This window comes from Dromiciops gliroides, chromosome 3 (genome assembly GCF_019393635.1).
Source record: "Dromiciops gliroides isolate mDroGli1 chromosome 3, mDroGli1.pri, whole genome shotgun sequence".
In the NCBI taxonomy this organism is placed as follows: Eukaryota; Metazoa; Chordata; class Mammalia; order Microbiotheria; family Microbiotheriidae; genus Dromiciops; species Dromiciops gliroides.
In genome coordinates this window covers 356535263-356561878 of record NC_057863.1, presented here as the reverse complement: position 1 = coordinate 356561878, position 26616 = coordinate 356535263, and the positions used below count along the sequence as shown (strand labels likewise).

The following is a 26616-nucleotide window of genomic DNA, read 5'->3' as shown; positions in this document are numbered from 1 at the left end:
GATTCAGGAGGACCTGAGTTCAAATCCAGAATCAGACACTTGACACTTACTAGCTGTCTGACCCTGGGCAAGTCACTTAACCCTCATTGCCCCACAAAAGAGAGAGAGAGAGAGAGAGAGAGAGAGAGAGAGAGAGAGAGAGAGAGAGAAATGAGTTACTTAATTTACAGTTACAAACATTAACAGGTTTCCTAATCCATGCCAACTAGACTATTGGGCATTTGGCATCTCGTTCATTTCTCCACCCATTCCTTTCTTCTGTCTTTTCCTTCATCTTAAATGTCTCCTCTTTCCTTACTCTTCTTCCTCGAGGGTAGGGGTAATTTAGGCTCACCAAGACAGAGGCCTGGGACAAGCTAGGTCTAAGGAACTGTTCTCAGATAGAATTATCTTAGAAAGTTTAGGTCATATTAGTACAGAAATATTTTATAGCAGCTCTTTTTGTAGTGACTAAGATTGGAAATTATGGGAATTCCCATCAATTGGGGAATAGATAAACAAATTGTGGTATATGATCATGAATGGAATACTACTGTGCTGTAAGAAATGAGGAGATGTATAGATATATAAAATATATATGTACATATGTGTATGGATGTGTAGATATAGATATAATCTGTCTATCGATCATCTATCTATCTACCATCTATGGATGATATCAGAAAAACCTGAAAAGACTGCATGAACTGATGCAGGGTGAATTGAGCAGTAACCAGAACATTGTACATAGTAACAGCAATATTGTACAATGATCATCTGTGAATGATTTAGCTATTCTCAGCCAATACAATGGTCCAAGACAATCCCATAGGACTCAAGATTAAAAAATGCTATCCATCCTTCAGAGAAAGAACTGATGGTTTCTGAATACAAATTGGAAGCATACCTATTTCAAAGTTCGTTTTCTGCCTTCCTTTCTCTTTCTTTCTTAGTTTTCTTCCACAAAATGACCAATATAGAAACATTTTACGTGATTGCACATGTGTAACCTATATCAAATTGCTTACCATCTCAGGGAGGGGGCAGGGGAGAGAGTGAGAGATAGAATTTGGAACTCAATTTTTTTGTTTTGTTTTGTTTTGTTTTGTTTTGTTTTGTTTTTGTGGGGCAATGGGGGTTAAGTAACTTGCCCAGGGTCACACAGCCAGTAAGTATCAAGTGTCTGAAGCCGGATTTGAACTCAGGTACTCCTGAATCCAGAGCCGGTGCTTTATCCACTGCACCACCTATCTGCTCTCGGAACTCAATTTTTTTAATGTTAAAAATTGTATTTACATGTTACTGGAGGAAAATAAAATATGAAAAATGAAAAAAAAGAGTTTAGGTCAAAATTGTCCCCTAGTCTGGAACCCTTGGTTTCCTTCGATTCTCCCCTTCACACCCTTCACCAGGCCAGGTGGATACTATGATTCAGTGTTATCCTATATCAGTCAGGGCACTGCCAACCAAGTCCAGTATTCTAATCCCCCCTCCTCTTCCCATGGAGATGCAAAGACTCTTGGCAATGAGGAGAGAAATGGAGACAACTTGAGTCTATAGCTTACTCAGAGCCTTCTAGCCAAGGCCTCCAACAATGCAGTAGCCTCTAAGGTCTCTGCCAGATCTAAATCTATGATCCTCTAATGTATAAACTCTCTCCCAACCTATATCTGGACAGAGAGCAAGGAATAAACCCCAACAAGGGAGCCACCCCAGCCTGAGGCTGAGGCACTGACATCAGCAGTATTCCCCTTATCCCACCTAGGCTTCTTGCCGTCCGAAGGCTTGAAGGAACCACACCTGTTCTAGGTAGAGTCATCAACCGTGACCTACAAAATGGGCCAGCGTGGGATGGGTCTCTGGCTTTTCACTTGAGTCCTTCAGGCCCACCTGCCTCCACCAAGGACTAGGCCAGGACCCAGATCTCAGCTGACGTTTGCAAACCAGCAATGGGAACACAGCACCCCACTGACACCTCCATGAGCTGTGCCTGAGAATGAGTCACAACTTAGTGGGTTCCTCAGCCCATTAGGAGGACTCGTTTATGGTGATTCTTTCACTGAAAAATTATCTCGGTCTTCAACTCTGAGCCACCTACATATCATTACCCTCTCACCTTATCTTACCTTCATTGCCTACCCCACACAGAATCAGTCCCCCCACCTTGTTGGCAGATGATAGAGGTCAACCATTTCCTTCCTGCACATGCACATCGGCTCAACCCTCAAAGACCAAAATGATAACTAGAACAAGGACACTGGGCCTTTGCACATGGCAGTGAAATGAGAGAATATATATGTCCTAAAATTCCAATGTCCCTATCCCTATGATCCTGTGTTGGTCATATATCACACTGCCCAACTGGGTGTAATGATCCCTGTCACGTGTCTTTTGCCATGAGGCTAAACTTTTCTCACCATATCACTCCAAACTTGCTCCTCCTCAGCTTTCCACTTCTTCCTGATGGCTGGGAGGACAAGAATTGATATCCCGACCACAAACATACCAGGTTCTCTGGGGGAGGGGACTACTTTCCTAGTAAAACTGTGTCTAACCAGGTCTGTGTCACACTGCTCTCACTTCTGAAGACTATGCTATATAGGCTGTTTTGTGGGAGATACCCAAGATTTTTAATAATATAAGGGCACAACAAGTCAAATGATATCCCAAGGGCTTTCCTTGCACTCCAAGTGAGCTCCCTTTCCGCCTCTACTGCATTTGTCCCAAGCAACCAACAAACCTACTTATTGTCTCTGCCAAGAGCATCCATCAAATTAAACCCCCTGTCAGAGGCTAGACATTAGGGTTTTACAGTAGGAAAGTTGGGGATGAAGACCAGAGGAAAACACAAGGGCTTCAAGACTGAGGAGACTCACTTATTATAGATTAAAAAACAAAAAATCAAAACAGTTCCTCTATTGGAGCCATTTTTCAAGTTATGGGACCAAGGCTTGCTGAGACATGGTCCAGGTGACCTCATCTGGGGACGGAAGATGACTCAGATCGTGACCTGCCCTCCTCAGCTCGTCCCTCTATGGCCAAAAGAGTAGTAACTGTGCAAAACTCATTTTAACTTGTACTGTCCAATGAGTCATCACGTTGGGGTAGCACAGTGTAGTGAGATGAGCATTACCCATGTAGCCAGGAGAGACCCAGATCTGAATCCCACCTTTGACTTCTGCTAGCTGTGGAACCAAAAGCAAGTTACTTAACTTCTCTGGCCCTCATTTTCTCCATCTGCTAATTGAAAGCAATGGCTCTCCTTCATATCATTGTGAGGATCAAATGAGATTATGTACTATTATGCCTAACGAAGGTGCATCCACACAGATCACCAAAGACAACATGACTGGCTCCGTGGGAGTGGCAGCACCCCTATGGGTCACTGGATGCTGCCTAATAAAACAGATGCGGAGGAGGTGAAATCCACCACCTACATTCCCTCAGTTTAACCCTCTGCTCTCTGGATGAACTGGAAGGAAGCTGTGCTCAATGACCATATTCACTAACCCTGTGGCCTAGATACTTCTCTCCATGGAGATATACTTTCTTATGGTATCTTGATCTTTTTAAAGGTAATTTACACATACACATGTATGTAGATATACATATTCATATGTGTTTAAGTATGTATATGTGTCTATCTGCCTATCTATCTACCGATATCTGTCTTTATCTTTCTTTTTTTTTTTCCTTTTTGCAGGGCAGTGGGGGTTAAGTGACTTGCCCAGGGTCACACAGCTAGTAAATGTCAAGTGTCTGAGGCCGGATTTGAACTCAGGTACTCCTGAATCCAGGGCCAGTGCTTTATCCACTGCGCCACCTAGCTGCCCCCTGTCTTTATCTTTCTAACTCTACCTAATGTCTATCTTCTGTCTATCTTTCCTATCTACTTACTTACCTTTCTTTCTCTTTCTTTCTTTCTATCTGTGTCTATACATCTATCCATTCATCAAACTAGTCATTGAATGTACATAGTATTCCATTCTCTTCTCTATGTTAAACCAATCTAGGTAAGATTCAAATCAGCCCCAGTATGGAGTGACATAGCTGTGAGCACAGAAAGAGGAGGCAGTCTGGGTTTCTATGTATTTATTTCTGAAACAGGGAGGAGGACCAGTCTCTATTGGGAGGTCAAAAGAATTTTGGAGCCATCTACCAGCATGCAACCTTACCATTCTCCATATGATTTCTCTCAATGAAGTTTCGACTCAGATCTGCTTTGCACATCTTCTCCACATGTCTCATGCACACATTGAGTAGATCATCCTTGAAGTTACCCAGTGACTGACCTAGGCCTTCTCCTTCCAATAAGACATGATATGTAGGCAGAGGTGGGGGAAGTGAGTAATTGCTCATGAGTGCCCCGAATTCCTGCCAATAAGGAGCAGAAGCTGATAAGTTGTCTGTGCCCTTGCTCTTCAGAGGGTAAGATAACAGAATCAGAGATTTAGAGCTAGAAGTGTCACAGATGAGGAAACTAAGGGCCCACTGAGGTGAAGAGGACTTACCTATGGTCACAAAGGCTCTAGGATCATAGACCTAAAGTTGAGACCTTAGAAGCCATTTAGCTTCACAGATGAAAACTGAGACCCAATAGGAAACAAGTACCTGCTATGTGATAGGCACTGTGCTAAGCTCCTTACAAATGTTATTTTATTTGATCCTCACAATAACCCTAAGAGGTTGTTGCTATTATTATCCCCATTTTATAATTGAGGAGGCATACAGAGGTTAAGTGACTTGCCCAGGGTCACACACAGCTAGTCAATGTCTAAGGCCAGATTTGAACTCAATTCTTGTGCCATTTTGGCAGCTAAATGGCACAGTGGATAGAATGCCAAGCCTGGAGTCAGGAAGACTCATCTTTGTGAGTTCAAATGTAGACTCAGATACTTACTAGCTGTGTGACCCTGGGCAAGTAAATTGATGCTGTTTGCCTCAGTTTCCTCATTTATAAAATGAAATTGGAAAAGAAAATGGCAAACCACTCCAGTATCTTTGCCAAGAAAAGCCCAGATGAGGTCATTAATAATCAGAAACAAACTGAAACGACTGAACATCAACAACTTATGCCATTTAGTTGTTCAGTGAAGTTAAATGATTTGCCCTAATGATTAAGTCACAGAACTGAGAATCAAAACCCACATGACAACTCCAAATCTATCACTCTTTCCACTATACAACACAGGTCTCCTCATGGGCTAATGAAAGGAGCTGTAGAGCTGAGAGTCTTGCCCCAGAATCTGGACTTTAGATCTTGTTCTCCCACTAATGAGTTGGTTGACCAAGAAAAAAGTCAGTGATTTTTTGTTCATAGTTACCCCATTTATAAAATGGGTGACATCACCCCATCTTCTTGGCCTCTAGTCTTTTGGGAACACTCTCCCCTATCTAAACCCTTCGGGTACATATTTTTCTAAAACACGTAGTTTATCCTTTAATCACATTCTCTTATATTGTTCTCTAATTATTTCTTGCATGTAAGGCTTATCTCCTTAAATAGATTGTAAACTCCTCACAAAGGAGACTTCAACATCTTTTGTATCCCCAGTAGTACATAGCACCATGTTAAACATATAGGAGGAACCAACAACTATTTACAGGTAGAGAGAGGGATGAATGGTTGGATGGGATGGATGGATGGATGGATGGATGGATGGATGGATGGATGGATGGATGGATGGATGGATGGGTGGGTGATGGATGGATGGGTGGATGGATGGGTGGGTGGATAGGTAGGTGGATGGATAGGTGGGTGGATGGACGGATGGATGGACGGATGGATGGACGGATGGATGGACACATTACCTGAAGAAACAGCACTGAGTCACTGATACTGTGCAACTGATCTCTTGTCTGTTTATCCTCTTGTAGTACTTTGGCCCTCTCATCCAGTGCATCTACAATCACCTTCACCTGGTCCACAGCATCTTGTTCCCGCTGCTCCAGTGCTGCCCTAACCTCATCCCTCTGTTTTTCAAGGTCCCGAACTAGGTCACGGAAGTTCTGCTCCAGGATGGCTTTTTCATTAGTGGTGAAGCTCTGAGCAGGGGAATAGGGAAAACAAGAAAAGAGGAGACTCCAGTTAGAACAAATCACCAGGACATCCCATCACTAAGTCCCTCGAAATTGAGACCAGAGCATTTTCATTGCCTCCAAGTGATGCAGCTGATCTTACCAGGACTCTTGTGATGGACAGAAAATCTCATTTGCAGTCAATTTTGTTTGTCCACAGGCAGATCATCCTATTTGGTAGATTGTTCTTGTCCAACACTCTAGGCTGGTGCACCATTTACCTTTCAGAACTCCTCCATTAGTCTGTGTTAGCTCAAGGAAAGGAGGCTCCTTATAATACCAACCTATTCTCTTCTCCTTCCCCACCCTCAATGTGCATAGACACAATGGCCTGGATAACTAGAGCAACAAGTATTTGGTAGCTGGGCAGTACCCACTGAGAAAGACTAGCTAGTCTATCATATTCATGGGTTGATCAGTTGTGGAACCTTGCTTATAAGATGTAGTGAAGATTCAGGTGGTAGCCAAGAACCTACCTCTCTGTTAGAAATAACCATAAATGGAGCAGACAGAAGGAATACGCAGGGGGAGGGGCCTGGCAAGGTTGGGGGAGGAACTGGGCAAGGAAACCAAGAAGGACTGATATTTCAAAGTAGAGCAACCAGCCAAAATGTTCCTTCCTCCTCCTGCTCCAAAAGGAAATTTCAGACTTGGGGTGGAGTATGGGAATGTAAAAAGGAAGACCATAGGAAATCTAGTCACCTTAATCCGGTCTCGCTCTTTCTGCCACTTCTCAGCTTCATCTTCAATCTCAATGATCTTCAGCTGCAATTGCTCCTTTTGCAGAGACAGCTCTGTCTGTATCATAGGAGAAAGGGAAGGAAGAGGGGAAAAAAGAGCAAAAGTGAAATTAATAAGACTTTTGATTATTTGAGGGATTCATTTGCCCTCTGAAAGTATGCTATATTTGGATTGAAGGTAGAAGAAAGGGGGCAGGTAGTCCAAGTCTCAGACCTAGGTACATAAAAGAACAGAATTCTTATCTTCTTCACTTAAACTCAGAGGGGAAGGGAAGTTTGTTTATGTCTCTAAGAGGTGACCCTCCTTTTATTGTGCAGTTTACTGTCATAACCTCCACTAAAGTTTTCTTTTAGATACTTCATTATCACATAGTAGCGATGGGATCCTGGAGTCTGTTGGCTATGCCGATGCAGAACAGGTCCACCAAGACCCAGTCATCCAGAAAGACTTCTAATAGTATCAATGGACTTCAACCTGGTCAGGCTAGAGATCTCATCAGCTAAAGGACTGGCCATCAGATGAGAGGATCATGGATGTAGAGATATATATATATGAGACTTTGGAGGTTATCTAAACCAGAAATGTCAAACTGGCTGCTTTCCACATTCCACAGTACAGCTGAATCAGTTTAAAATGTAATAGGGAAATATTTAACAGAATAAATAAAAATACAACAGAACATAGATAATGTTAGTATGTATTTTAAGTCAACATCCATGCCCTATATCTAGTTGAGTTTGATACTATTGATCCTAGGTTTCATTTTCCTGGTGAGGATCAAAAAAAAAAAAAAAAAAAAGGTGACAGAGGCAAGATTTGAACCCAAATCAACCGGCACCAAAAATCAGCACTCTTTCTAGGGCACTATGGTGTCTCATGAAGTAACTCAGGAAGAGACAGGGTGTCAGGTTTGGCAGTAGGAAGACCTGGTCTCAAATCCTGGCTCTAACCCGAACCAGCTATGTGACCCTAAAGCAAATCACTTAACCTCTATCTGCCTCTGGCAATGTCCTATTGCTTGTGAACTCAGCCATGGACTGGTTGGTGGAGGGTGTTGCCACAAAAGGGATTCCCTATATTGAGGAAGTCACAGATCATTTAGGCATATTAAAAACTCATGAAATAGGCTACTAAGGCAGGGAGGGGTTAGTTGAAGTGTTGATGTTTTGTGTGTGTGTGGTATCTATAGAGACACTGTTACCCAGGAAGGTGCTGGGAGGGCACCTGTGGTCAACCATCACTCTGGAGAAGTGGGTGGAGACATGTTAATGTGGCAGACTCATGACACCAGAACACTCTACACCTGGACATGAATAGGAGGAGCCAAGAGCAGAGGAAGGAAGCTGGGAAAACAACAGTCCAGTGGCATCCTATGGAAATATGGAAAAGGAAGGCCATGTATGTCTACAGCTTTCCTTTAGTTCTAAATCTGCAATGGGCAACCTACATGGACGTAGGTCTAGATCTAGAAGGGACACCAAAGACTACATAGCGTAGCCTTCTTGTGTCATATTTAATGAAACTGAGGCAAGAAAGTCAAGTGACTTGACCAAGGTCATAAAGGTCATATTAGAGGCAGGATTTAAACCCTGGTCTTCCAACTCCAAAACCAGTACTCTTTCTATCATGTTGTTATTTAGTCCTGTCTGACTCCCCCTGATCCCAGTTGAGGTTTTTCTTGGCAAAGATACTGGAATGGTTTGACATTTCTTCCTCCAGCTCATTTTAAAGATGAGGAAACTGAGGCAAACAGGGTTAAGTGACTTGCCCAAGGTCACACAGCTAGTAAGAGTGAGGTCAGATTTGAAGTCAGGGAGTCTTCCTGACTTCAGGCACTCTATCCACTCCTCCATTATACCCAGCTCCCTAGCCAGAGGTGCCCAGCATCAAAATGGAATGAGTTGAACTGGTTAACATAGAATTGCTTCATTAAAAAGTCCCAGATTTGGATGTCCTGGGAATGATGCTTGGGGTCTGTACTTCTCTAAACATTGCTATTTTTCCATTTTTTCCCTTTCCCTTAACATTGTTGTAAAACCCACTTCTGACCTGGATGTTCTAAGGGAAGAGGGGGTGTACAAACTGGAGGTGAGATCTCAAGGTACCAGCAGAGAGAGCTTACAGAAAAGGCTACAGCATGGTATAATGAATCACATCACAGAGTACAGGGAAAAGCATTCTGGAGAGACCTGGGTTCACATCTCAGCTTGGCTACTTAATACGTGTGCAGAGTTAAATGGCTTAGCCTTGATAGACTTCAGTTAGTTGCTCATCTATGAAAAGGGGTGGAGGGAGAAGGTGGAGGTTGGGCTAAATAGTCCCCCAAGGTCCTTTTCAGCTGCAAATCTACGATTTTAGGATTCCCTACACTCTAAGAGTGGCTTCTCCAGGCCTAAGATCCTATGGTTACATTGTATGAAGTCTCCAGTTCTATCTCTGCTTCGATACCATGAAAAGCTCTGTTTACTCATTCATAAAATGAGAGTCGGGCCAGAGGAATCTCTAAGGTCTCTCCCAGCTCTAAATTCTGTAATCCTATAAATCATGGGTAAGTCTCTTCATCCGTCTGAACTTGTTTCATCTGAAAAATAGGATACTCATTCTTGCACTCCCTCAAACTTAAGCACAGCGCTTAACTCAACCTAGAAAGCGTTATGTAAATGCAGGCTTTGGGTTGTTTTGGTCTCTGCTAACATCTGGCCTTCTGCAAAAGCCTTATCCAGTCCTCCTTAATCTTAGGGCCTTCCCTCAGAGACCATTCCCAGTTGATCCTGTGCGGATCTTGTTTGAACATAGTTTTTTTGTATAATGTTGTCTCACCTATTAGATGAGATCCTTGAAAGCAGGAACTGATTTTTTTAAGGGGGTGCCTTTCTTGTATCCTCAGGGCTTAGCACAATGCCTAGTACAGGTGATTAATAAATGCTAATTTACTTAGTAAAAAGAAAAAATCTTCTTTTTTGTAGCCTTATCAGCATCTCAGAAGTCTAAAGAATAGGGGTTTGCTCCCACCAGGGAGACCAGGAGGCAACCTCTATAAAGAGCCAGCTACTTCTTCAGATCTGGGACAGATTTGTTTATTGGAAGAGCAAGAAAACTGCAGAAAGTGCTGAGCATGGGTTCAGCTCTCTCCCCACCCCCAATCCCCACCTGCCCCCACCTGCCCCCACCTTCCCACCTGGGGCATTTCTGCATAGTTTGCTTCTACTCCTTTAAAAGGGCCTGGACCATTTTCTAGGAGGGAGACACCTGCCTTGTCAGGTCAGGATAGGCTTGTAAGGTGGGGGGCCCAGCCCAGTCTAACCCAACCCAGGGAGTGTCCCAGCAGCAATAACAGTCTCATATATAATTGTGGAATGGGGTTCGGTGAGTGTTGCAAGCAGGCGCTGAGGCTCCTGCTGCTGCTTAGGACTCTGCCTGAACAAGCAGAACCTCAGTTTTGATGGGATCGGCACTTTTTTTTCCCATCACCTTGGGAAGGGAGAAGGGCTGGATGGTGGAGCCAAGAGGGGAGAAGGCTGATGGGAGAATGGGAGAGGAATTCATTAGTGCCCTGGCTAGGGGAGCAGGGGTGGGCCACTAGAGCCGGGGGTTAAGATAAAAAGTCTCCCTTCTTTCTGTGATATTGAGTCCTCTAGATTAAAAGGGTGCACCTGGATAATACGTGTGTCTACTTGTCCCTCTGGGACAGAAGATACTCGTTCCATGAGCTCACCCCTTAGGCATCAGCCAGACTGCAGGAGGAGCAGCTCAGTTAGTCACAATCACTAGCAAATCCTCTTGTTCTAATGGGGACTCTTTCTTGTGAATCTCAAAGCACATATGGTTGTGCTGATCTAACAAAGAAAGTGGGGAGTGAATGTGAACGTCCCAGTTCGGTAAATGAAGAAACCGAGGCTCCTAGAGGAGCCCTGACTCACCCAAGGTCTCCAAAGGTATAGATGTAATCTGAACCTGGGTATCTAGGGCTCCCTCCCCAATCCGCACCCCACGTCCTTTACCAGGGTGTCCATAGAACCAGATAGTCAAGGAAGCCCAAAACCACTAGGAATGTTAGTTGGCCCTCGGCCCACACAGAGCCATTAGAGTCTCAGCCTGGGATCAGGACTCCTACCCACAAATGACAGGAACCCAAGCCAACAGGCCAATTATGGATAGAGATCAGAGAGAACAGATCTGTCTGTGGCTAAAGCTCCTTTGGGCTTTCTCAGGTAAGAAGGAGCCCAGCGGGCTGAGAAAAGTGCTGGGGAAGAGGAGAGTGGTTATCCAATCAGGAAGCTATAGATCACTGCAGAGATTATCTTATCTCTCACCTTTCCCCAACTTCTGTTTTGGGAAGCCTATTGAACTTAGAATCAGGAGGCGAAGGTTCAAACCACAGCTCTGACAGTTACTAGCTTTGTACTTAATTCTACAAGCAAGTCCTAGATCCCTCTGAGCCTCAGTTTCCAGTTATTAAAATGGTTACAACACCTAACTCTCAGTGTTGTGGTGAGGAAAGGGCTTTGTAAATTCCAGTGCAGCGTGGAAATGTGCACAATGGCCTGGGCTCTCTAGCCAAGGTTAACGCAAAGCCCTCATCAAGCTGTTCAGAGGAACCTTGCGAGCAGAGAGAGGAAACTGAGAGAAGGAGGAAGCAAAATCTGAGCAACCTCACCAGGTAACAGAGGGGGCTTCAACAAGCTTTTACTCAGCCCTTTCAATGTACCAAGCACCATCCTAGGGAGCACGAATGCTGGCAGGAAATGGTCTCTGCTCTCAAGGAGCTTACAATAATCTACAGATGAAAAAAATATATACAAAATAAATGCAAATTAATTGGGGAGGAGGCAGCTAGGTGTCGCAGTGGATAGAGCACCGGCCCTGTTGTCAGGAGGACCTGAGTTCAAATCCAACCTCAGACACTTAACACTTACTAGCTGTGTGACCCTGGGCAAGTCACTTAACTCCAATTGCCTCACCAAAAAAAAATAATAATAATAATAATTGGGGAGGGTACAGAAGGGAGCACTAACTACTAGGGAAATCAAGTCAGGCTTCTTGTTGGGAGTGGTGCATGAGTCGGTACTTGAAGGGCACTGGGATTTCAAGAGGCAGAGGTCAGGAAGGGAACACCCTAAACATGGAGGTAGTTTGGGCAAAGGGACCAACGCTGGTAATGGAATGGTGCACACAGGGAACAGGAAGAAGGCCCGTTTGGCCAAGACATATTTACATCAGTGTAAGGGAAAGACAAGAAGGGAATTTAGGCTAACCCTACCCCACCCCCAGGAAAGAAGCAGCGTGGCAGGAAAGCAGAGAAAGTAATGGAGGTTGTCATTCTCTTTCAGTTCCACGACCTCATGTAAAGACCAAGAGGCCAAAGTAGTGTTTTGAGTTTCCCTCCTGACCTACAAATGGGCCTACACATCTGGCCATGAAAGTAAGAAAAGGTACCCAGCTGTGTGACCCTGGGAAAGTCACTTAACCCTCCTTGCCCCACCAAAAAAAAAGTAATTGGGAAAAGTTGAAAAAAATAAATAAAAATACAAATTTTTAAAAAAGGGGCAGCTAGGTGGCACAGTGGATAGAGCACCGGCCCTGGAGTCAGGAGTACCTGAGTTCAAATCCGGCCTGAGACACTTAACACTTACTAGCTGTGTGACCCTGGGTAAGTCACTTAACCCCAATTGCCTCACTAAAAAAAAAAAAAAGAAAAGGTACCCATTGGGCACACGGAGATACCAGGTGCTCAAGGCTGGAAGACACTGGTAACAGTTCTGGACTAGGAGTTGAGACCTGAGTCAAAATCCCAGCTCTGTAATTAACTAGCTGGGTGACCCTGACAAGTCACAACCTCACTGCACCTCTTTCTTCATCTATAAAGGGTTGGGGGTAGGGAGGAGTTAGACCAAATTATTTCTAAGGTTTCTTCCAAGTCTAAAACCTTATATACAGCCTGGATTGTGCTCCTAGGGAGCCAGGAGACCCAAGCACATGCTAGCCCTGAGTTAATCTTATAAATTAGGAGAAACACTCTCTCTTTTCACTACCACCCCTATGGGGAAGAAGGATGGCCATGTATATCACTAATGATTCTCCTGTCATTAGGGAACCCCTGAACTAAGCATGAGCTTCAGGGTGGAGCTGAAGGCCTTCCCATTCAAGCTGACACATCCTACCCCAACGTAGAGGCACCAGGGTTTGTTTTCTCTATGAAGTCATGGAGGACGAAATAACAAGGGCTAGGGACCCCACCCATAAAGGGGCAACAGGAATCACCCCTATCTATACAACAATGGCACTTTGCTCAGAACGACTGTATGAGGTAGGTAACATAAGTGTAATTATTCTCATTTTGTAGATAAGGAAACTGAGACTCACACATAACTACAGAGACTTGGTCACAGGGTATGTGAATGTGAAAGCCAGGTAGACTCCAGTGTTCTTTCCAAAGAGAGATCATCACCTCTTTGGAGCTGGAAGAGACCTTAGAGGTCACTGAGTCCACCCCCCTCGTTTTACAGGTAAGGAAACTGTGGCACAGAGAGGTTAAATGACTTTCCCAGGATCACATGAATAGTAAGTATCTATGGTGGGATTTGAATCCAGGTCTTCCTGGTTCTGAGTCTTGTGCCTTATTGGTTACACCATGATGGCTCTGAAGAATGAAGCATTTCACTCCTACATACCCTCTCTGCTCCTTTTACTCCCAATCCCAGGGGAAATTCCCCACTCCATTTTGGAGAAACATCTAGTCATTTCTCTCTGGACATGGAGAATCCCTCAAGAGGGGTCTGGATGAGCAAAGTTCACCACTTATAAAGGAAATACAACCTCTCCAAGACTTCACCATGTTTTATAACTTCAAGCCAGCTCTCTCTGGTCCCAAACAAGTCAGCACAAGAAATGACGGTAGGATCTGGGAGTTACTTCCTTCCCTTGTTGTCACCTTGTTGTCATCTCGCTATCCCACAGGTTACACAGTGGGGAGGCAAGGTGTCAGAGGAAGACATTCCCTCCAAAGGCTGCTCCCCATTGAACAGTCTGAGGCCTCTGTTGGCCATGTATTCTCAGTTCAAGACCCTCTGTGTCCCTCCCACCCTGTTCTGATCTCGAATGACCATCTTTGGAAGAAAAAGTCCCCTTCCCTGACTCATCCAGTGCCCTGAAGGAACCAAGGCCTTCTTTCTCCACCTCCTGTTCTCCCTGATTGACTCCTCTGCCTAGCGCAGAAGACAGCTCGTCTCCACTTCTCAACCCTGCCCTCACACATTTGCAGATTTTCTCTCATCTGCTCTTCCTCCTCCTCCTTCTCCAGAAGCCCAAACTAACATCCCTTCTTCTCCGAAGAAAAGGTGAACTAAGAGCTCCCTTTCACCCCACTTTTAATGTCCTCCTGTCTCCCCAGCATCAACTTCAGTTCTATCAGACTTCACCTGAGCAAGAATGTCCTACTTCCCCCTCTCTTGCCTATACCCATCTCCCTTTCCCATAAAACATTGTATAGGGTCCTTTCATCATTATCCTGCTTTCAGCTTTCTTCCCCTTGGACTCCAGCCTCCCCCAAGTCCTGTAGGACCCTTTCTCCTCTATTGTCCCAGTCTCTTGCTCTAATCTAGGTTACTGATCTTTCCATTTCCATCTCATGGGAGATAATCTCTCATTCCCAGGACCTCCATGCACCTGACCTAGAAGATGCTATACTCAGTCTCCAACCTGTGGCCTCCCTGGGATATAGAGTCTACAGACCCTCCAGGTTTCCCACTGCCCTCTGGTCTTTGGTTCTTTATTTTTTTTTCTGCTTCCATTTATTATCTTTAGGACTGTAGTTCTTTAGATCTGTAAGAGACATTAGAACTAATCTCCAGCCCTCTCAGTTTATTTAGTCTCCAGAGAAGTAAAGTGTCTGGCTTAAGTGAATTTTACCCTTCCTAACCTTGACACCTCCCTTCTGGATCCCATTTCTGTTCTTCCTAAAACATATTTCCTTCTCTCCATTCCTGAAACTAAATTCTGCATAACTTCCTGAGGTCTCTGGCAACTCTGAGAGTCTATGATTCTAAGATTCAGCCCACCTCACCCAGTGATTCATGCTTGAGTACCCACTTCCATCCAAATCCATCTGCCCTATCCCCCTTTTCTTGGAGGCTAGGCTGGATCCCCCTGATGTCAGACTGGAGCCTCTGAGCCTCACCTGCTTCCCCACAGCTCCGCCCCTACCTACCTAAACCTCCTTGCTGATTTCCTCCTACTCCCAGTTCAATTCCTTTCTCCCTGCCCAGGCCTGCCACTAAATACTTTCTTTGTTTCCTCTCCCACACTTGTCTGGTTGCCTCTTGCCTCTTCACTACTTGGGATAGACTCAAAATGAGCCTAACCCACCTCACTACTCCTTTAAGAACCTCCCCAACACCCTCCTTTCCTCAAAAAGCTGGCTTTTGTAGCTGGGTATGAATTAATTACTAGCCTTCTCTTGGAGGTGAGGGGCCTGGGGGCTCTGAACCCTTCCCACACCATTGTATCCAGCTTTTCTATTTGGGTAGCCCAAACCTGTATGTAACCTTGGATCAGAGAAGGAACCACTCTCTCTGAAGACAGGCCTGAACACACAGGGAGGCCTTGACCAACTGTGGAGTCCGGCCAGAGGCAGAGTAACTCCAGGAGAGTCAATGATGCCCAAAAGGAAGTAGTTATTAGGTACTTATATGTCCCCCTCCAGGCCTGAATTACCCACACAGACTCATAAAATTTTAGATCTGGAAGAGATCTTAGAGGCTGGCGATGGTAATCAAATGAACTAGATAATTGAAGCTACCACTTCTAGGTAATTGGTAGTTATCTGGATAAGCATCCAACACATTGAATACAGTTTTCAATTTCATTCGGATAGTTGGTGTCCCCTAGATTAAAAAAAGATTAAGTAAATTAAGGAGCAGCTAGGTAGCACAGTAAATAGAGTGCTAGACCTAAAGTCAGGAAGACTCATCTTCCTGAGTTCAAATCCAGCCTTAGACACTTACTAGCTGTGTGACCCTGGGAAAGTCACTTAATGTTTGCCTCAGTTTCCTCATCTGTAAAATAAACTGGAGAAGGAAATGGCAAACAACTCCAGTAATTTTGCCAAGAAAACCCCAAATGGGGTCACATAGAATGAAACACTACTGAAATGAGTGAACAGCAAAGATTAAATACTAGTCTCCTCCCTTGGGATCTCCCTGTCCTTTTGTTTTTTCTTCTAGGCATCCCAATATAGGACAGTCAGCTATGGAAGAGTACAAAAAGCCCTTGGACTGGGAGTCTGGAGACCCAAGTTCCAGTCCTGGCCCTAACACAAGCTGTGTGACCTCAGGTAAATCACTTTGGGCCTCAGGTTCCTCTGCAAAATGCAGATGCTGGACTAGACAATTTACGAGGGCAGCCAGCTCCATCATTTCCCAACTCCCCCAAGGACTTCATCATGCCCTTGAGCTGGGTACCACTTCCTCCTGCTTCAGCTTCTCTTTATGTCTTGTCTTCCTCCTTTAGACTGTGAGCTCCTTGATGGCAGGAACTGTCTTTTCCCCTTCTTCCTATTCCTAGCACTTAGCAAAGGGCTTGGCACATACTTATTGACTGACTAGGACCCCTTCCGTATAGGATTCTATTACAGCAATGATACCAGGCCACCCACTCTGAAGACTTTCAGCCTCTCATTGTGTTCTGAGGGTGTTGAGAGTCACCAAATAAGAGTGGGAAGAGACCTTCACAATCACCTAGGCCTCTCCCTTCATTGTGCAGCTGAAGAAACCAAGCACCAGAGAGATGATCTTACACACCAAAAGGTCATGCAGCCAGCTGGGAGAAGAGGTAGGACCAGAACCCATTCTCTTTAAGAATCCTAATCCACGGGCAGCTAGGTGACGCAGTGGATAGAGCACAGGCCCTGGATTCAGGAGGACCTGAGTTCAAATCCAGCATCAGACACTTACCACTTACTAGCTGTGTGACCCTGGGCAAGTCATTTAACCCCAATTGCCTCACAAAAAACCAAACAAACAAAAAAGAATCCTAATCTACAATTCTTTCCATGCCACACAACCTTTCCAATTCTTGAGTTTTAAGAGGCCCATGGAAGTCATCTCATGTCATCTCTGCTTGCTGCTTCCTATAGGCAACATTCCATCTCTCACCTATGTATGTATCCTTGCACAAATGGTCCCCCATGCCTGTAATGCACTTCATCCTCACCTCCTCCTTGCAGAATCTCTAGGTTCCTTTGAAGCATAGCTCAGTTGCCATGAAGACTTCATGGAGCCTTTCCTGATCCCCACCCCCACCCCCAGCTCTTAAGACTGTTTTCCCTTGAAATGATTTTGTAAAACTTCATTTACTTATTTTTTGGGGGGGGTAAGGCAATAAGGGTTAAGTGACTTGCCCAGGGTCACACAGCTAGTAATTGACAAGTGTCTGGGGCCTGATTTGAATTTAGGTCCTCCTGAATTCAGGGCCATCACTCTATCCTAGCTGCCCCTCATTTACTTATAAATGTATGGAATGTCCTTGAGAACAGGAACCATTTAATGTTTTTTTGTCTTCATATCCCCAATGCCTAGCACAGTACCTTTCACATAGCAGATGGTTAATAAGTAATGAATAATTATTTTAAATCAATAAATAATAATACATATTATAAATAAATATAAATTACTTTAATAAAAATGAGTTAATTGGTTAATTGTATTTCCTCATACTGTTGTTGTTTTTGAGTCTTTTCAGTCATGTCCAACTCTTTATGACCCCATTTGGGCTTTTCTTGGCAAAGATAATGGAGTAGTTTGCCATTTCATTCTCCAACTCATTTTACAGATGAGGAAACTGAGACAAACAGTTAAGTGACTTTTCCAGGGTGACACACCTAATAAGTGTCTGAGGCTGGATTTGAATTCATGAAGAAGTCTTCCTGATTCCAAGCTCAGACTCTCTTCTTGGCAAAGATACTAGAGTGGTTTGCCATTTCCTTCTCCATCTTATTTTACAGATGAGGAAATTGAGGCAAATAAGGTTAAGTGATTTTCCCAGTGTCACACAGCTAGTAAGTGTCTGAGGCAAGATTTGAACTCAGGCTCTCCTGACTCCAGGCCCAGAGCTCTATCTACTGTGACACCGAGCTGCTCCTCCTCATAGTACTTGTACCTAACCCATCCCAGAATTGTATTTCTTTCCTATTCTTCAAGAATTAGGGGTAAGAAGATGGCCTTTAAGTTCTCTCCCAATTTTAACACTTTACAGATTTATTAAAACTTTGAGGGAAAGAGTTCTATGCTCTTGCCAAGTCCTTCTTGTTGGGGAATTCCCTTTCAGGTGGAGCTGTCTCCCAAAATACCTGTCAATACCATTGAGACACTAAGAGCTGACTTTTTCAGCATCATTGCTTCAAAGAATAAAAGACCTCTCACAGAGCATTGCCATTTACTGGAGACCTGAGAGGCCAGAGCGCTAGGTCTTGGCAGAAGAATTGAGAAATGGGATGCCAAAAAGTCCAGCAAAGTGCAAGGGAGATAAATTAAATGGAACAGTTGAGACCAAGAGGGCAGACGGGGAACTCATTTGGTCCCAGGAGGTCCTGGCAAAATGAAAAGAGAAACTTTGTCTGAGCCAGGGGAGTCCATTCTCCAGAGGGATAGCCAAGGCACACCATGCGTTTTTGGCGACAGACACATTCCCAGCTGGTTCAACTCTGTGCTTTTGGTGACAGGAGCTTGGATCAGTGCTGAGCTGCCTGATTCATTGTGCCAAGCCATCTGGGATGCAAAATAGACGTTTGGTCTGCCCTGGGAAGGTGCCCTGAACTTGCTTTAACTGAGGGCTCTCATGCTGGTGGGTTTCCACAATAAGGATACAGGTTAGACAGAGGGTAAAGTAGGATAGTGCAAAGAACACTTGAATTCAGAGTCAGAGGACCTGAATTCAAATGTTGGTTCTGCTGCTTATTACCTTGGGCCAGTCACTTCTCTGGGCCTCAGTTTCCTCATTTGTAAAATAAAAGGGTTAATGGGATGAACTCTAGGGTCCATTCTAGTTCTAAATCTAGTTCTAGGGGCAGGTAAGTAGTACAATAGATACACTTCTGAGCCTACAGTGAGCAAGATCTAAGTTCAAATCCCATCTCAGAAATTTACTAGCTTCGTGACCCTGGGCAAGTCACTTAACTTCTGTTTGCCTCAGTTCCTTCCATTGTAAAATGAAGATGATAACAGCACCTACCTCACAGGGTGGTTGTGAGACTAAATAAGATAATATTTATAAAGTGCTTTTTAGCACAGTTCCTAGTATATAGTAAGCATTTAATAAATGCTTATTCCTTTTCCCCCTAAATCCAATGATCCTAAGACCTATCTGACCCTTGGGATCATAATAATAGCTAGCAGTCATATAGGGCTTCAAGGCTGGTAAAGAGTTTTACATAAACTATCTTATTTGACTTACAATACCCTGTGAGGTAGTTTCTGTGACTATCTCTATTTTACCATTAAGGAAACTAAGGCTGAGAGAAATTAAATTATGTGCTCAAGGTTACACAGCTAGTAAATCTTTCAAGTCTTCTTGAGTCCAAGTTCAATAGTCTAGCCACCTCATCGAGTGAAAGGGAATAGACAAGGAAATATACTGGGCTTTTCTCAAACCCCCTAGCTTGGTAAATGCTCAAATGCAGAAGGATGAATCGAGTAGCCTCACAGGCTTCTTCTGTTCCAAGGAGACTTTGCTTCTGTGATTCTCAAGGTCAGAGTAAGTCAATAGTGTGACCTGGAAGCCAAGAAAGCTGACATCACATTGAGAAACATGGTGCTCAGACTAGTGATGAATGGTCCCACTGTACTCTGCCCTAGTAGGACAACACCTGGAGTATTGTGTCCAGTTCTGGGTGCCACCTTTTGGGACAGACATTGAAAAGCTGTAGTGTAATCAGAGGATGGTAGTCATCATGGTAAGGGGAGTAAAGACCAGGCTTTACAAGAATCAGTGATGTTTGGTCAGTTGATGTTTGGTCTTCAGGGGAGAGGACTTGGAGGGTATAGGACAGAAGGAATTTGATAGCCACCTTCCAGTCTTTAAGGGCCTATCATGTGGAAGAGCCCCAAGGGTCAGAAGTAAGAACAATTGGGGGAATTTCTAAGAGGCAGATTTTAGCTCCATAAAAGGAAAAACTTGCTAATGATTATAGCTGTCCAAAGTTGTGATGGGTGACTTTTCAGGGTATTAAGTTCCCACTCACTGGAGGTTTTCAAACAAAGACTGGATGACCACTTGCTGGCTCAATTGTACGCAGGATTCTTGATCAAACATGGCCTCTGAGGCTCTTTCCAATTCCGAGTTTCTATGACTCTATTGGGTAGACTTGTTAACATCTAACCCTTACTAATCTCTTATAGTCTCATGTTTTTAAGCCTCTCCCCAAACATCCTTAAGGTCCTTAAGACATTCATTCATCCAGTGCCCAGGGACAGCTCTGGCCTTATTTACAGACTCACACAGTTGAGATGGTTCTGTGGTTACCTCATCTGTGCCCTTTGCTAATAGGCCTGCAGAACCAGTTTTGGACCAAGATCCCAAACAAAAACCCATGTGCATAGGTTGATGTTTGGGTCCACAGGAGAACCAGGAGGAGGCCAGGCCTTCTCCTTTGCTTTCTTTCCTCCACCCACAAACTGTTTTCTCAATGTCTGCCACCCCTGACATTCCAGCAGGGTTGGCTGGCCCTAGGCAGAATTATGAGGTCAGCATCATGTCCCACACCCCTTTACAAGTGGCCTCCTCCACTCCAGCCCTTAGGAGCCCTGCTTGCATCCTGCTACTTCAGCTCCTTGCCCAGGGTCCCACCACTGCCTGACAGAGCTTCCAGAATCAGCATCATACCCCACAGACATTGAGGCCTTACCAGACTTACCAGTCCCATGTGCCATTAATTCAGTGCCCTGTTCTGTGAAAGGACTACTTTGAGAAATTAAGCTACATGAAGATAATAATGGACTGAGTGTAGCACAGCAAAAAGAGCACTGGATTTGTAGTCAGAAGACCTGGATTCAAATCCTGCTTCTACCTCCTAACAGTGATCTTAGATACATCTCTTCACTTGCCTTTGGGTCTCAGTTTCTTCATCTGTAAAATGATGGATTGGATCATTTAAATCCTTCTGGCTCTAAATCCTAGATCCTAATGGATAGCAAAGAAGGTGTCCCTACCAGATAACTGATGTGCATTTCCAAAGATAATGTCTTAAGCCATGAGACTCCAATGGGAAGAACTCAAAGCACCAGGGAGAGAGTTTGGCACCAAAAAAAAGCCTTTCTTACCGTTGAAACTATCCCATTTCTCTGGTTCCCTGCTTTGCTGTCCCCATAGAAGATAATCCCTGTAGGCATTTGAGAAGGCTAGGGAGGGACTCATGCCTCATGAAAATTATGGTCATGTGACACATTTATATAATGTTTCAGAACAAGCTTCACAACCACCCTAAAAGGTAGGAGGTATTAGCATTTTTATCATCTAAAACCTTCCACGGCTCCCTATTCCTCCTGGGATAAAATACACACTCCTCAGTCTGGCCTTGGAGGCCTTCTACAACTCGATGCCAGACTCCCTTTCCAGACCTATTCATAGCAATCTTTTTTCCTCAATGCCTTGGAAAGTATTCCCTCCATACCACACACCTCTACCTCTCAGAATCTCCATCTTCTTTTCAGACACATCCGCTACGTGCCCTTCTCTGGGAAGCCCTCACTGACTACTCTCCCTGACCCAGTGGTTACGTTTCTATCCCTCGTCAGGTATTCCTGAAGCTCTCTAGTTACTCTCTCCTTTGTTCCCTCCTCTGTATTATACTCAGTTTCCTCTTCTGTAAAACGGGGGTCATCATGGCACCTACCTCACAGAATTGTTGTGAGGATCAAATGAGATGTTTGTAAAGCACATCGCCTAGTGTCTGGCACATAGTAGGTACTTAATAAATGCTTGGAGCTAACAGGAAGTCTTTAAGCAGAGACTGGTTGTCTCCTCCTCAGGGATATTGTTAAGGGGATTTCTTTCCAGGTACAGATTAGACAAGATGGCCTTTGAGATTCTTCCCAACTCAGAAATGCTGTGATGCCCTTCCAAATGCTGGCACCTCCCTGGTGCTTCCAAGTTGCAGAGGCTTGGGGAAAAGGCACAAATGAAGGGAACCTCTAGCTAGTGGAGACCAGCTGTGGGTTTGGCAACTAATCATGAATCAGGGAGCTTTTTTTCCCCTGGATTTGTGGCTGTGCTGCCCACAATCTAAACTCATTCCTCTGAGAGCATGCACTGTGCTAACTCTGTGCTCCCAAATATGTCACAAGATCACAAAAGTCTGAAAATCTTTGAGCTAACAGTCATTTAAAGAGGTCAAAGTCTTGCCCGCAGTCCCACAACTGTCAGAAGGACCCGGGGATCCTAAATCTTTTACCTACACTCCTCTGCCAGGGGAAGGGACTTGGGCAGGGAAGGGACAAAGATGTTCAAGATGAGTGAGGCCTGTGAAGTTTGTAACCCCAACCAGCTCTGCTCATTCCTATCCTTCCAGCATGGCCTCAACATGGATGGGCAAGACTCTGTCCATGCCACTAACTAACATCCTGGTTCAAGTAAACTTTAGCTTTTCCTGATCTTGGATCTTATGAGTCTGCCCTGACTTCTCAGGGCAGGGACCATGCCCTGTTCCCTCTCAGTCTTCCCATAGTGTCCATGACCTGGGGTAATATCAATGACAGTGACTAAGTTCAAGAAATGGGTTTGTTGGATCCCAGCCCTGTTACTCACTCTCTTGGAGAAATAGCTGGGGGAAAGGGGTTAGATCCATTCAATTGTTTCTAAGGTCTTTCCCAGGCCTAAATCTTTATGACCTAGTAATGCTCTGAAATCTAGCTGGGTAGGTACAATAAATAGACTTGGAGCCTGAAAGATCTGAGTTACAACCCTGCCTCAGAATACTTCCTAGCTTCATGAGCCTGAGTAAGTCATTTAACCTCACTCAGACTCAGTTTCCCCATCTGTATAATAATAGTACTTACCTCAAATAATAATAAAATAACGACATGATATTGTAGTACTTACCTCAAAGGGTTATTGTGGGAATCAAATGAGATTGTCTATGTAAAAGGCCTTGCAAATTTAAAAATACTACACAAGTGTTCTCATCAACATCATCATCACCGTTATCTATGCACGGAAGGAAAGAAGGGTACATGGGGATTACACTAGTTCCAGGCCTCGGGTAGGGTTATCTGCGCTGTTGTGCATTGAAGTATCATTCATTGGGCTGAGACAGGAGCTGCAGTCTGGGTTCAGGGCCAGGACCAAAGCTACAGACTGTTCTAATGTGACAGGAGGTCATTCAGAGGCCTCTGGAGCTTTGTTAAAAGCAGTTTTAAATGGCCTTGGAGTGGAGTGTACTACAGTGTGGCAGTGAGCACTGGGTTTGGAGTCGAAGGTTTCATATCTCTACTCTAATAAGACCTGTATAACTTTGAATAAGCCCTTCCCCTCTCTGGGCCTCAGTTTCCTCATCTGCCAAATGATAGAGTCTGAGTAGAATTTGCGGTTTCTTAAACTTTTTTTAACTAATCACCCCTTTTCACCCAAGAAATTTTTATGCGACCCTGGGTATATAGGTATTTTTTTTAAGTATTTTTTATTTAATTTTTTTTTTTAGTGAGGCAATGGGGGTTAAGTGACTTGCCTAGGGTACACACAGCTAGTAAGTGTCTGAGGCCAGATTTGAACTCAGGTACTCCTGAATCCAGGGCCGGTGCTTTATCCACTGTGCTACCTAGCTGCCCCGGGTATATAGGTATTTAAAATAGGTATACATAACCTTTTACTGTCGCCAAATTTTTTGTGACCCCCACATTCAATTGCCCATCTGGGGTCATGACCCACAGTTTAAGAAGTTTTGGATTAGATGATCTTTAAGGTCCCTCCTAAATCCTATAATCCAAAATTACAGGAATAGAAGGATTAAGAATACAAAAAGGGGCCAAGTGTTTTATGGGGTTAGGGATGCTCCCCTTCTTAGACCCCTAGACTCCCCAGTATTCTGGGGTGAAGGATATTTCAGAGATAGAACAGAAATAGTTTGTCTCTGAAAGTGGTGCATTGGACCAAGCCTTAGACTCAGAATCATACAATCTCAGTTTAAGTCTCATATCACTGTCTGTTAACTGTCTGACCATAGGCAACTCATTGAACTATCCTCTCTCTGCTTCATTTTCTTCACTTGTAAAATGAGGATAATCATACCTGCCATACCTAACTACCAGCGTTGTTGTGAGGATCAAATGAGACCGCGTTTGTGAAAGTACCTTGTAAAGTTAGGAAGTGTTACACAATTATAAGGTGTTATTATTAAGAGGCAGTGTGGGAAACGTGATACAGACAAAGGTCCTGGCTTCAAATCCTGCTCTGCCACTTAATACCTGTGTGACCTGGGTCAAGGTGCTCTCTTGGCCTAAGTTTCTTTATCTCTAAAATGAGGGGTTTGGGACCCTATGTTGTCAAAGGACCCATTTAGCTCTAAACCTCTGCTCTTGTGAGTTAATGATCCTCTTCTTCTGCACATCCCTTGGTAGGAAGAGACAAGAGAAATGGAGATCTCCCTGAACATTAAGACTGTGTAATGAGGCGGGGGAGGCAGTCTGGGGGCATGGGGCGAGGCAGGGAAAGGAAAGGGAGGGAGGCATTGCCAGGCCAGCCTTAAAATGGAACTAATTTAATTCCCAGATTTCTCACCTACATATATCATTGAGAGTCACATGCAAGGATAAATAAGATCCTTGTGAAATTTTTAAGACAAGGAGTCCCTGTGCTAATTGGAGATCCATATAGAGGGCCTCAGATTGGGAAAAAAAAAAAAAAACAGCCCCTACTTCCATCTAGTATCACCCTACCCAGGAGGTCTATCTGTCTCAGGGTTAGAGCAAAAAGAATGGAACCAAAGGATTGAGAGCTAGAAGGGACCTTAAAGATTATGTAGTCCAATCCCCTCCTTCTAGAGCAGAGAAAACTGAGATCCATACAGAGAAGTGAAGTCCTTGCTTAAAGGTCACACAGACAGTGAGTAGAACAGCTGGGATTAGAACTCAGCTCATCTGACTCCAAATCCAGAAATTTTTCCGTTCTCCTCCACCTTTCTCCTCCCTCCTACCCTCCCTCTCCTTTTACCCCACCCCCACCTTCAGGCAAAAAAAAACCAAAAAAAAAACCAAAAAGAAACCCTGAAGTCTCTGCACAAGTCCTGTTCTTTCTAATGTGGGTTTTCTTTGGGACCTTGGCCAAGCGCCTTACCTGTTGTAGCCACCTGAGAAATGACCCTTTCCTCCTCTCCTTGATTATTTGAGGTCTTTGGGAACAAAGAATTCACTATTTCTGGGGCCCAAGCTTGTGGTGGGGAGAAAGACATTCCAGCCCTCGGTCATTGGCTAACTCCGCTATGCCACACCAACCCCAGGGAGGAAAGGTCAAGTCAGATGGAGCCTGAGATAAGGGCCCGCCCTCCCCAGGGGTCTTCCAGGGCAGTGGGGAGAACAGCGGAGAGGGGTGGGGGCTGGGGGAGGTGGTGATCGGTTACCTCCTTCTCGGCTTTGGCCTCTTCCACGGTCACGGTGCTGTGATTCTTGTGTTCCTGGAACATGCAGAGATAGCAGATGCAGGTCTGGTCAGTCTGACAGAAAAGCTCCATGGTCTTTCCGTGCATGGGGCACTTCCGGGCCTCAAAGTCCCGGATGGGGTCAAGCAGCTGGTGGTCGCGAAAAGCGGCTCCCTCCAGGTGGGGCTTGAGGTGCAGTTCGCAGAACGAGGCCTGACACACCAGGCAAGACTTCACCGCCTTCTGCTTGTTGCCTATGCACGAGTCACACAGGATCTCTTCAGAAGCGGACTTGGACCGAAGGAGTGTGCCCGAGTCTCCCCCACGGGGGTAGCTGTTCCTTCTCACCTCCCCGGGTTCTACGATGGACACCACGGGCTTCCTGGCCTCGGAGAAGATGGACTTGCGCAGCTCCCCCTTTTCTGCAAAAGTCACGGGCGGCTTCTTCGAGACCCCGAGCTGGAGGCCGGCATAAGGGGACCTCTTGTCCGCAGAGTCGATGCTGAAGTAGTTGGAGTTCTTGTCATCCACAGACTCCACAAACTGGATGATGGGTTTCCTCCAGTCGTTGCCAGAAAACAAGGCGCTCCTTCCCTCCCCGTGCTTCATCGGACTCCCTGGGCTCTTGTTTTCGGCGCCCTCCCCAGAATGCCCGTTGGTGCCCTTGCTATCCTTGACTTCGACCTTACCGCCGTTCTCCACGTTGCCATTGGTGCCCAGGGGGCTTCGGGCATCCCTGGCCTCGGGGCTGGCTCCATTGCTTCTTGTACCATCTGTGGCTTCCATTCTCTCTGTCACTGGGGCTGGGACCCACTGGAGCTCTGGGACAGGGTGACTGATCAGGCCAGAGTCTGGGGAAGGAGTGAGGAAGGGAGCCGGGGAACCTGGAGACACACCTGCAGGGGCCAGGAGGGAGGAGGGGTGGCCACAGCCTCGGCAACAAACAGGAGCAGACCTGATGGGAAGGAGGAGCAGCAATGCCAGCTGAGCGCCTAATTACACGGCAGGGACCACGCCCTGAACATTCAGACCTAGCCTGGTTTATGAAAAGAAGAAATATTTTTTTCCAGTTTAATTATTTTCCATAACTCAATAACCAGTTGAGCTACTTCCATCAAATGGGCCTGTTTCTCATCTGGAAAGAAAAATTTCTGACCTAAAAAGGTGGGTGCGGCTGCCAGAGTGGGCCACTGAGTAAG

At 44.9% G+C, this 26616-nt stretch overlaps 1 protein-coding gene across 2 annotated transcripts in view; it reads right to left on the bottom strand.

The window, feature by feature from the left end:
• The window catches only part of TRIM29 (tripartite motif containing 29), a 54304-nt gene extending 28081 nt beyond the window's left edge, over positions 1-26223 (bottom strand). For both annotated transcript variants that reach the window (XM_043996296.1, XM_043996297.1), the window contains exons 1-4: positions 25400-26223; positions 6760-6855; positions 5791-6024; positions 4155-4353 (exon numbers count right to left, since the gene is read on the bottom strand). In XM_043996296.1, the coding sequence (XP_043852231.1) occupies positions 4155-4353; positions 5791-6024; positions 6760-6855; positions 25400-26203 (1333 nt within the window). In that variant the 5' untranslated portion in view covers positions 26204-26223. The remainder of the gene's footprint in view (positions 1-4154; positions 4354-5790; positions 6025-6759; positions 6856-25399) is intronic.
• Positions 26224-26616: the final 393 nt, after the last annotated feature.